At 35.8% G+C, this 12,525-nt stretch overlaps 1 protein-coding gene across 2 annotated transcripts in view; it reads right to left on the bottom strand.

Moving 5' to 3' along the window:
- HLTF (helicase like transcription factor) overlaps positions 1-12,525 on the bottom strand; it is a 60,501-nt gene that overhangs the window by 5,386 nt on the left and 42,590 nt on the right. For both annotated transcript variants that reach the window (XM_079921261.1, XM_079921262.1), the window contains exons 18-24: positions 11,710-11,889; positions 6,816-6,940; positions 6,152-6,330; positions 4,501-4,626; positions 4,075-4,187; positions 3,497-3,677; positions 48-128 (exon numbers count right to left, since the gene is read on the bottom strand). In XM_079921261.1, the coding sequence (XP_079777387.1) occupies positions 48-128; positions 3,497-3,677; positions 4,075-4,187; positions 4,501-4,626; positions 6,152-6,330; positions 6,816-6,940; positions 11,710-11,889 (985 nt within the window). The remainder of the gene's footprint in view (positions 1-47; positions 129-3,496; positions 3,678-4,074; positions 4,188-4,500; positions 4,627-6,151; positions 6,331-6,815; positions 6,941-11,709; positions 11,890-12,525) is intronic.

The following is a 12,525-nucleotide window of genomic DNA, read 5'->3' as shown; positions in this document are numbered from 1 at the left end:
GTAGAATTTTGAAAACCTTATTTAAAATAGATGTCTTAAAAACTCACTTTCGTGATAATGACTTCTTGCTTCTGGCCAAGTCTATGGCATCTGTCAAAGCACTGATCTTCAGCAGCTGGATTCCAGGCCTAATAAGAACATGAGTTGAATAATTACCACCCTGATCTGTGAGTGTTCTGCCCAAGTCCTTTTGTTGCAGTATTATTCATTCACCTTTTACTAACTGAATTCTTTCTGAATGAATTCAGATAGTGACATTGTAAATGCTCTGGGGACGAAAATTTCCACACAGCCCCTGACTACCTCCCCCAATCACTACTATGATAGGCAGGTATTCTCTCCCCTGTCATTTCACTACATCGCTTCTAGTATCTAATACAGGGCCTGATACCTAGAAAGCACACAGTATAAATGATTGCTGATTAATCAAATAATATCTTTCTCATCCCCCACCCCCACCCATTTTACAATCAAACTATGTCTGCTTAACAGAGAAAGTTTATATGCTCTCTTAAATTACTTAATTTACATCAGAAAAGATAGGTAATTGAGTCCATTTTTGAAAAAGTTTTCTCCTTTTCTGCTGGTGTTTGGTTCTTTTCTTTCATTTTCCTCCTTTCATTATGTAAAAGCACAAAAAAAGATTTCAGGAGTAATGAGAAGTCCTAAAAATTATTTAAGACTCTGCCATACAATTTTCAGTATCTATTTTGAACTAAAAAAGTAACATTAGCTAACTAACATTGGCATTATCACGGGGACTGTCTTAAGGTGAAGAATAAAACAATGAAGCACTGAAAAGGGAAGATAAGCAAAAAAGATATAGAGCTCTTCAGTCTAGAAAGATAGGAGTCAAGTGGTTTTGAAATAACATGAATTGTCAGGGTAGGGGATCATTAAGTTTTAAACTAAACTATGGGATGACTCTTGAAGCTGAAAACAGGGTGTTTTGGAGAAAAGGAACATTTATACAGCAAAGTACCAACTGAAAATAGAAACAAAATCATAAATTAATATGTAGATGACAAGTTTATAGTACAACTTAGGCAGTTATTTTCTTCTTTTTAAAGTTACCTTGAGGGACTTCCCTGGTGGTGCACTGGTTAAGAATGTGCCTGCCAATGCAGGGGACACGGGTTTGATCCCTGGTCCAGGAAGATCCCACATGCTGCGGAGCAACTAAGCCCGTGTGCCACAACTACTGAGCCTGCGCTCTAGAGCCCGTGAGCCACAACTACTGAGGCCCACATGCCTGGAGACTCTGCTCTGCAGCAGGAGAGGCCACTGCAGTGAGTGGCCCGCACACTGCAGTGAAGAGTGGCCCCCGTGGGTAGCAACTAGAGAAAGCCCACGCACAGCAACGAAGACCCAACGCAGCCAAAAAAAAATTTTTAAATAAAAATAAAAAATAAAGTTCCCTTGAGATCAAGAGAAAAGGAGATTTTACTCTTAACTTGCTATAATTTGATTTGGGGATTGTTTTTCGGTATAAAAGTTAGATTTAAAGGACTTATTTACCTTATGAAACTGACAGTCATATTCTGTGAATATTTTGTATTTTACAATTGGACCCATTTTGAAACCATTATACTAAGCTCAGATAAAATGTTCCTCTCTGCTGTCTTTTGTCTAGGAACCTCATGGTGAGACGGCAGTATACATCAAGTATGACTAAATGTATAATAAAATTTACTTTATGATAATGTAAAACTGATAGCTCCCATTCTCTTATGTAGTGATGAAGGAAGCAATTAACTTTATCAAAAGCTCATAATGAAAAAAAAAGCTCACAATGAAACATCAAAATACAAATAAATCTTAACATTTATATAATACTCGACAAAGAGGTAAAAATCTTCATGAGCAATTTTTTTTGTTTTTTTTTTTTTACTGAATCTTATTTTTCTAGGACCTGGCTTTTGTTTTAAAGTTAGAAACAATATCTGAAAACTTGAAATGTTCAATGAAAAACAACCAACTTACTATGAAACTGCTAAAACATTCTGTAAGTTTTCTAAAAGTATAACTGTTAAAGAGTTTAGTCTCTGGTCAACTTTACAATACTAATTAAATTACTGTATTTTGTATTAACAACCTCTTCCTTATGAAGTACTAAGATTATAACCAAAAAATAATAATTTGGGAATCTGTTCCAAAAATCAGCTTCTAGAATTATCATCTGCTTAGCTAATATGTAACTTAACTTGCAGTTACAATGCATATTTTTTATAATAACCATAATACTAAAACTCTAGCAAAGATTTAAAACTTCATCCACAGAACTAAGGCAAGAAAATACGACAGACCACTGCCATCCCGATGGCATTAACATGAAACCCATGAATGCCTAAGTATGGCTCTGGTTTTAATATTACTGGAAAGGTTACCCTCAGGTGAGGAAGAAAAGCCTTGGTAACAGGTACATGCTTCAACTAGATAGCTTAACCAGAATAACTCAAAATTTGTATCTTAGTAAAATTTCTTTGTTACGAATTTTCTGAGTTTCAGGCAGCAAGCTAAAACCACAAACCTTAGATCTGTGAATGCACAGAAACAGCACAGGGTTACCTCCAGCCCAAACAGTGCCCAATGCAAATTAGAAACTGAATTAGCTCAGAGTGCTTCCAGTCCAAAAAGCCCCTTTGTGCAATCAGAAAAAAAGTGCTCCTGTGCGGATGCAACTCTAAGCCACACAGTTTGATGTGTCAAGTTCAGAGTGAATTTTAACTCCCACTCTACCCCTAGACCTGTATTGCGCACAGTAATTACACTGTGTTAGACATTAAAGTTTACCCAAAGCATTCCATTAATGGTACTTGTTTCTAAAACTGTGATGCTGGACCATGTGCACCTAAAATCACCTATGGTCTATATAAAAATGTAGTTTCCTGGGTCTCATCCAAGAACTCCTAAATCTGAAGACAGAGGTCAAACTGCATTTCCTAATTCTTATGCACGTTAAAGCTTGAGACTATTAGCACCATGATGGTGGCTACTTTGTCTATCTTGTTTATATCCAGATTCCCTGTGCCAGTAAGATTCCCTGACACAAAGTAAGATCTCATTGATTCATCGGCTGAATCAATGAAAACACTTCCCTAAAGCATTAGTTAACAGAAACTTATTCTGTATATAGAAGAGCAGTAGAAAAGCACAGCATAATACTTATAAACATGGACTCTGATCCTGATTTGTATATCACTAGCTGTGTGATAGGGCAAGCTATTTCATTTCTCCATGTTTCAGTTTCCTCACATGTAAAATGGGGATAGTAACAAGATCCCAATTTTAGTTGATATATGTATTTCAGTTGATATATGTAAAGCACTTAAGAGAAAGTCCTTAAAACACTTTTACTAAGTTATTGTCTATTTCTAAAGTTTGCCTAAGAATTTTCACAATCAGTTACAACTATAAAGGTATTTACCAAATAGTTTTTTGTTTTTATTTTTTTAAAGAAGTAGTAACATACCAAAAAGTCTACAAAACTACTTACTGGATCCATTAAAAATACTCGAGAAGCTGCAGAAAGATTCAAACCAACTCCACCTGCTTTTAAGGATAGAAGCATTATAGTTGGAGATCCTGCTTCAGTGTTTTGAAAACACTGAATTGATTCAACTCTTTTCTTTTGGGCCATAGAACCATCCAAACGAGTAAACACAAATCCAGAGGCTCTAATGGAGGGGACAAAAGAGACAAGTAACACTACACTATAAAAAGCAGAAACTAACACACCATTGTAAAGCAATTATACTCCAATAAAGATGTAAAAAAAAAAAACATGTTAAGTAATTGTAATCTTTTCATTCAACCAATTCTTTCATTTCTGCTGACAAATATTTACTAATCATCTACTAATATGTCAGGCCCTGCAGTCAACCTTTTTCCTATGAACTCAGGACTTAATCTTTAAAATTCTAAGTTCTCAGGAGTATTCTTTATTGCTACTGTTATTTTAGATAGATGAAATGAATAAAAGTGGTAAAACATACATAATGATTTTTTGCTATCCAAATTAAAACATTTATATAAAATCCTTTTGCTCCAAGTGAGAAACACTGTTGAACTTACCTGAGTGGTGTTTCTATTAAAGACAGAAATGTTGTAAACTGAGAAACAACTAAACTTTTTATGTTGGGGTTCTTCTTTCTTAAGTCAATCAATGCAAGCATTAGAGCGTTAATCTGAAAAAAATTAGGATACCCATTAGATTCCATTTTGAATTGGAAGAGAAAGGTCCTGCCATGTTATCTCCCTAAAATACAAATGTAAAAGACCACCAATTTTTTTAAAAATTGAGACTAAAAAAATACTATCATCTGAATGCTTTCTCTCATCTCTCAAATTCACCACCAGAAAGAAACAAAAAGCCAGTAACCACCAACAGAGTATAATACTCAAATGACAGGATTAAAAGCAGAATTACTATTTCTAAATACGGTATTTCTTTATATAAACATAAAACAAATACTCAAACATTTGCACATGTATATTTACCTTCGAACTGGATGTCCATTCCATATTAGGCTTTTTCTCAGTGTCACATGCCAATTCTTCTGGAGGACATTCTAATAAATTGTCTCCATGTATATCATTTCTGCATAAAGGGCATTTAGCATGTGGCTATGTAAGAAAGAACAAAGTACGAGTGACACTTAACAAAGGAACAGAAATATAAATTTGCCTAAAAATTTTAAAAGGCATGGTAAATTCTATTTCCCTAATAGCCAGCGTTTTATTAAACCTTTTATTAGATTCATCCATTTGAGATAAATGTGTACATGCTGAACTCCAGGCAGATATAATGTTCTAATGTAGTAAGTGGGATTGGTAAAAAAGCAAAAGTAGGTGATCTTGACTAGCAGCAAGAGCTTGAAACAATAAATATTATACTATTTTCAGACAAATAAATCATGAATAAGTTTCTTGAACCTAATTACAATATAGCATAGAACTATTCTTTAGAAGAAAAAAGAATAACTTCCTTCTTTTTTTTTTTTTTTTTTTTTTGGGATACGCGACCTCTCACTGCTGTGGCCTCTCCCATTGCGGAGCACAGGCTCCGTACGCGCAGGCTCAGCAGCCATGGCTCACGGGCCCAGCAGCTCTCCGGCATGTGGGATCTTCCCGGACCAGGGCACGAACCCGTGTCCCCTGCATCGGCAGGCGGACTCTCAACCACTGCGCCACCAGGGAAGCCCCTAACTTCCTTCTTAATAGCCTATAAAGCCAGTCCAGATCTGATAAGTCCTATCAGGTTCATTCAAAGCAGTTATCTGTTGTGTCCATTTTGTACCAAGGCATACTAATAAGATTATACCTAAAATAACTACATACCAAATACCATTACAATAAAAAAGATTCTGAACCTAAAACAATGTTAGAAGTCAGTATAGTAGAGTTACCTTTAGAGAGGAGGGAGAGAGTAATGATTGGGAAGGAACACAGGAAGATCTGGGTGGTGGTTATATGGATTTGTTTACTTCGTAATTCACTGAGCTATACAATCATGATGTGCATTTTTCGTTATATGTATATTATATCTCAATAAAAATGTTTTAAAAAATTATACCTCAGAAGGATTGCTTACAGGATTATTCCACTTCACATGAATCTAGACCTACCTAGCTATAGTAGCCAACAGCCATGCATGGCAATTAAGCTGTTGAAATGTGGTAAAGACAAATTGAGATGTGTTCTAAGTGCACAATACCACTGAATTTTGAACACTTAAGTTTTAAAAAATCATGTAAGGTATCTCATTAATTTTTTGTATTTTAGATATACTGGATAAATAAAAATGCATTATAAGAATTAACTTCATCTGTTTTACTAGAAAATTTTAAATTACCTTTGTGTCTCACATTATCAATCTATTTCTTAGACAAAGATGATCTAAAGAGTTAGCAGAACTAAAATACTGACTGTGAAATATACCTCCAAAAAATGTCTTTTTATATTAAAAGGGCTTAATTATAATGAAACATATCTATTAAAACACTGATAAAATTAACTATATATAAAAGGTGCACTAGTAAATCCAAGTGCAAAACTCTTTATAGTCTCTGTTGGACTTGGGTTTTCATTACATTCAACACTGCAACACCACTCCATCAAACACTGAATTTGTATTCAGCATAAAACTAACCTGCTCATTCTGAATGACCTGGCAAATGCAGGGTTTACAAAAGACGTGTGCACAATGTGTTATGACAGGAACTGTTAAAGAATCCAAGCAAATTGCACATTCTTCATCAGAACCTGAGCTCAGAATTAACTTCATCTTCCTTATTAACTTCTTTCGTAGTTCTTCAGGTGTATCATTTCCTAGAGAAAAGGCTGAAAAATTAATTTCAGAGCAAGACTTGTAATATGACTAGACAATCTTAATCTTCCTTATGTAGAGAAAAGTTTTGCTTGGGCAGTCTTAAGTCTTTTTATTTATTTATTTATTTATTTTTTAATCACAGGCAAAAAGCATGATTTAAATGTGAAATTTTAAGAAAAATTCAGAAGCTCCACATAACATACCTTACACAGAAACATCACTGTAACACCATCTGTGGGTACTACCATAGAATAAAAGGCTGATCCAATTTGAACCTTTCTTCTAAGACTATCACTGGAAATCTTTGAAAACCTCATTAATATTCCATTTCATTGTTGAGAGGTTCTTGAGTATATTTCTAGTTAAGTCCTATTCTAAAATCAATGTCCATTTGACAAACTAAATTTAGGCCATATGAAAATGTCTCATTCTGATTTAAATATCTCTAATAAATATGATGTGTAAACCAACCACATTTACCTACCTGAGGGACTACTGGAAGACACTGCGTTTGTAAGAAGGTGAGTATGACAACAAATCTGCCGCAATCTAAGCAAAAGACCCAGGACATCTGCATAGTGTGCAAGGACAGTCCCTTCATTAAAATACCTAGAGGTAAAAACACTGAATATTATGAAGGCCTCTAAGCAATAATATTTCCTATTCTAAAACAGTGCAACAAAAATGGCATTGTTTTCTTCTTCCCTGGAAATCACTTCAAAACATGAATGGAAAACAGAAAAGTAAACTCTATCTTTAATGAAACCAGGAGAGATTTGTAACAATAAAGCAAAGTATATGAGAAATGGCTGCCAACTGCAGTAGAAGTCAAAAAGGAAGATACTGAGAGATGACTGCAGACCTCAAGCAGACCTGCCTGCCAGAGCACAATTCTTCAAAACAGCATGCCCCAAGGAGAAATCACCATCTCTTATGTGCACGGCTCATGGCTTGAATGCCCCTGGACAAGTTTACACCAAGACGGAGGGAAGGCAAGCTGAATAGGAAACACATGGCCCTACTGTGTTTTCAGAAAAGACTATAACCACAGCATTCCGTATTGTAAGGAACCCTAAAGCTTCTGATCTCTGTTTTATGAGCACAAGTAAAATCTGAAAGAACTCACATGTAACCCTGAGTCATAATTAAATAAGGATATATTTCCTGCCAGTCGAGGATACAGCTCTGACTCCTGTCCCGTCATATGAATCTCTTGCAAATAGCTAGTCCAGAAAGAGCTCAAGACATTCATATATGAGTAACAATCAGCAAAGAGCAAGGGAGAGAACAAATGGCAGTGAAAGAAAACTCACCAGAAAAATGTTGCCATAGAGCAAGTAAAAATTATGACCAAGAATGCTACCATGATTTAACACCACTCAATAAAACAGTTCCTCCTAAAAAAACACCAGTAGGGCTTCCCTGGTGGCGCAGTGGTTGAGAGTCTGCCTGCCGATGCAGGGGACACGGGTTCGTGCCCCGGTCTGGGAAGATCCCACATGCCGCGGAGCGGCTGGGCCCGTGAGCCATAGCCGCTGAGCCTGCGCGTCCGGAGCCTGTGCTCCGCAACGGGAGAGGCCACAACAGTGAGAGGCCCGCGTACCGCCAAAAAAAAAACCACCAATAGCTTAAAGCAGAGACAAAACTTGAAAAGGTATGGCAAAACAAAATAGAGATCAAAGATGAGCTGGTACAGCTAAAAAGTATGAAAGAGAAAAGTAAACTATCAGAGGAAGCCACAGGGAAGCCAGCATAAAAGAGACTAGCCACTGCTAAAAACATAAGATTGTGGGAAACAGGATTGAGAAAAGCAAAATTAAACAGAAAGATGTAAATGATTAGAATAAAATGATACCTATGGGAAAAAAAGAATATCCAGCATACACAGAGAGAAATAAAATAATGGAACAGAAAACAGTATTTAAGAAAACTTTCCCAAAAGGGGGTGCAGGAAGACTGGAATCTACAGATTTAAATGGTACCACATGTTCCATAAAAATATCAACAGAGATCCTGGTGAAATTCCTGGACTTTAAAGAATAGAATAAAATAAAAATCAAGGTTTTCCATGGAACTATTCAATATAAAATACAGTAGAACAAAGACAATACAGGTTTTGAAGAAACAATGGGTGATCCAAAAATCCAAGGCAATCTGGTATTTAAGTATTAAGGCAATAGGAGAAATATAGCCTAATGGTTAAGAGGACAGACTCTAGAGCTAGACTGTCTGAATTCAAAATCTGGCTCTGTCAATTTAACTGTGAAAACTTGGGCAGGTTTCTCAACCTGTGTCTTGAGCTTCCTCAGCTGTAACAGTGGTATAATACATACCTCATAGGACTGTTGTATTAAAAAAGTTACCACACGCAAAGCATTTAGAATAGTGCTGGACTATGGTAAATGATATATATCTGCTGATATTATTAGTAAGAGTAGTAGTATGGCAACAAATGCTTCTCAGTATTCAAGAATGCAAGGAATAGGCAATATAAAGATTGAACTTACAAATTCTAGAACCAAACTACCTGAATTTAAACACCACCTCTGTCATTCATTAGCTGTGTGACACAGTGTAAGTCACCTAACTGCTCTGTGCCTCGGATCCTTCCTCTGTAAAATGTAGGTAATCCCTGTACTGACTTAATAGGATTGTTGTGAATTAATACACATAAAGCTCTCAGATGAATGCATAACACGTAGTAAGTGCTCAATAAATGTTAGTAAATGTACTACCTATTAAGATATTTTTTAAATAACATTTTTTCTCTGAGAACAGTTTCAATAAAGTTACTCTTTTTCAACCTTTTCAAACAGAATAACATTTACCAACAGTCTAATTACTCCCTGGCACCACTTCTTACACTGAAAATGAATATTTCAGTTTAAGAAATTTCTTTTGAGTGCCAGATACCGAAGTAGAAGTTTCCTCCTACCTCACCAGCTACACCTGTCTTGTTAGAACTCTTCTCTAACTTCACTCACTCTCTTGCTGATCTTATCCAGTCTCCCGGCTAAAAGTACCATTTACACACAGGTGACTTTCAAATTTATATCAAACCAAGAGCATTCCCATGAACTCTAATCTCATATCCAACTGACCATGGGACATCTCCACTTGGAAGTCACACAGGCATCACACAATCAATGTGCCCAAAGCTGAGTTTCTCATCTTCCCTGAGAAAACTCTGCTCCTCCCTATAGACCTATTCTGCAAATGGCAATTCCATCCTTCTAGCCACTCATGTGAAAAACCTTGCAGTTATCTTTCACTCCTCTCTCTCACACCCCATACTATATCAATCAGCAAGTTCTGCTGGCTCTACCTTCAAAATGTAACAGAATCCGGGCATTTCTCACCCCCTTCGTCACTACTACTGTAGTAAAAAAAAAAAACACCATCATCTCTTACTTTGATTTTTGCCACTGTTCTCCCTACTTATGCCTTGACTCTACAATGTAAATCTTAACACAGCAGCCAGTTATCCTTTAAAAATATAAGTAAAATTAAGTCACTCGTGGTTCAAAACGCTTCCTTCAAAGGTTCCCAAATCTCATGAACAGTAAAAGCCGAAGTTCTTCCAATACGCCACAATGCCTTACATAACTGCACCCACCCCCACGCCAACAGCTCTCTGACATCATCACTATTTTCCGCCTTGCTCATATTATCCAGCCACACTTGCCTCTCTGTTGCTCAAGCTCCCCAGGTATGCTCCCAACTCAGGGCCTTTACACTTGCTGTTCCCCTCTGCCAGAAATGCCCGCCAACCCCAATCTCCTTTACATCTTTTCCCACATATCACCTTCTCAAGTGAAATCATCTTCCCTGAATACCCTATAAAAACAGCTTCAGTGCTCCCTCACCTCCTTTCTCTGCTTTACTTTTTTTCCATAAAACTTAATTTTTTAATCATCTGTTACCTCCCACTGAAATATAAGCTCCTTGAGGGTAGAGATTTTTGTCTGCTTTACTCTGCTGTATCCCAATGTGTACAACAGTGCCTGGCACACAGGCACTTAATAAATTTTGGTTGAAAGAATGAATATGAAGGAAATTTGAATCACCACTGCAAAGATTTTCAACTCTGAAATCGCTTGCTTAGAACAATCTTTCTCAATATTCCTAATTCCTATTAAACCTGCTTTGTACCTCACTGAAGTTCTCATGTTTTGAAGATTCCCCTATATTCTCAACCCTGTCCTGCCTTCACTTGTCTCCTACTCATTCTGGTTCCTTCATGCATTCACATCAAACATGCTCTTGCTTAGACTAGAATTTCTCACCTACCAATCCCCAATACCTTTAATCTACACTTCATCAGCTCCTAGTTCCAGATTTCCATGTGTGGTTGGAAAGTCGTACTAATTTAACTTTTACATAGATCCAATACCATGTGGAGCCTGTCTACCACTCTAAAAACCTTACTTTTTGCAACGGCTGAAAATCCAGTCTACCTTCCTCAACTTCCCACTGCCTTATTCTGTAGATATCTTGTCTCATAGTTCACTGACTGTACTCTTGATATTATTTACCTCCATAGTAGGCTTTATTTTTCTCCATCAATTTGTTTTATTCTCTTTTCTATCTGTAGTCTCTTCCATGTTCTCTTCCTCTCAAAGCAATTACACAAATAAAACCATCAAAAAACTGATCCAGCAGCCAACTGTCAATCCTATCTACCAGTCTTCTTCCTTTTAAAGACAAACTTCGTGAAAAATGGTCTACCCCTACAGCTGGCTACTTCTTTGCAATCCCTTTACTCCTACAATTTGGCTACATATCTCATCATTCTAGTGAAACCATTCTGGGAGTTTATACCAGTAACTTCTGAATCACCAAATTATTGTAAATAGCCTTTACTAAGTCTCTGCACTATGTGACACTACTGACCATATATTCTTTCTTGATTACAGTCTTTACTGGAATTCTGTAACAGTTTCTCTACTTTCTTCATACATCTCCCCTTGATAGAATCTCTTCCAGTGGCTCCTCTTTATTTTCCTATGTCTTTAATGTGGAACGTTCCCCAAGTTTTAGTCCTTCTCTAGATATACTTCTCTCAATGTTTTTACTCTTCTCGCATGACACAGAACCAGGAATAGAAGCAAGCAAGGTCTTCTGACTAGCAATCCAAGACTTGCCATTTCACGTAAACTTTTTTCCTAACTTAAGGAGTTACTTACCTGGTGAATTATTATATTATTTCACTCACTTCAACTATTAATTTGTTAAAAAGTAAATAGTTAAAAAAAAACAAATTATACTTCAGTGCACTCAATAAGACTTTATTGCTAACATACCTAAAAAATGCTATTCAATTAAAGTTAACAAAGAAAATAAAAACTAATTTCTAAAATGACTTTCTTTCTCCATACCTTCCAATAGTAGCTCTGCCTTCATTTTTCACAGACTGGTAAATCTTCCTCTCTTCATCTGAAAGTGTAATGTGCTGAATAAATACTTTACGTTCTGGTAACTCCAAAACAGGTTTTCCTCTAATTTTGCTTGTCTTTGTTCTTCTAAGTGTAATATTTTTAATTAGGGACTGTAAACGCCTAATCAAAATAAAAGAAATAATCACATAACTTTTTATTTCTCCATAAGTTAATTCAATGAGAACGAAAAAGAATATCTTAATCTATTACCATTCTATAACCTTAGTAAAGATTTAAAAAAAAAAAAACACTTATTTGGGGTTTTATCTAATCTTATAATGACAGACATATTCTACAAAGAGAAAATTATAGTAACAAAATACATTTAAATTTGCCCTCAATTCAGTACCTGTCACAGTTTGATCTTTTATCCTGTCCTTATTTTTCTTAAGCTCTTCTCCCCATTTTTCTAATCACTAACCCTCTTTTTCCTTCTCAATTCTGTCAACTACACTACCCAAAGTTTGACACTCAAATTCTTAAAAAGTAGCTATTAAGCGCAAGGCATTATACTAAACATCATAAATACATAAATGAGTAAGATCTTATCTTCAAAAAATTTCTCCAGTAATATGAAAATCAAGGTACATAAATAATTTTTATAAAGTAATGAATGCCAAAAATAAAAATTAAAACATGATGAGACAATTCAGAAGAGGGATAAATGCCTTCTAGATTCTACAGTCTTTACAATCTTCTCAATATCAGAAAAAAAAAAGGAAGCAACTCTTTAAAAAAAGATTTTTTCCTAACACT

The sequence above is a fragment of the Stenella coeruleoalba genome (genome assembly GCF_951394435.1).
Source record: "Stenella coeruleoalba genome assembly, chromosome: 5".
NCBI classification, from domain to species: domain Eukaryota; kingdom Metazoa; phylum Chordata; class Mammalia; order Artiodactyla; family Delphinidae; genus Stenella; species Stenella coeruleoalba.
This window is presented reverse-complemented; position numbering and strand designations above follow the sequence as displayed.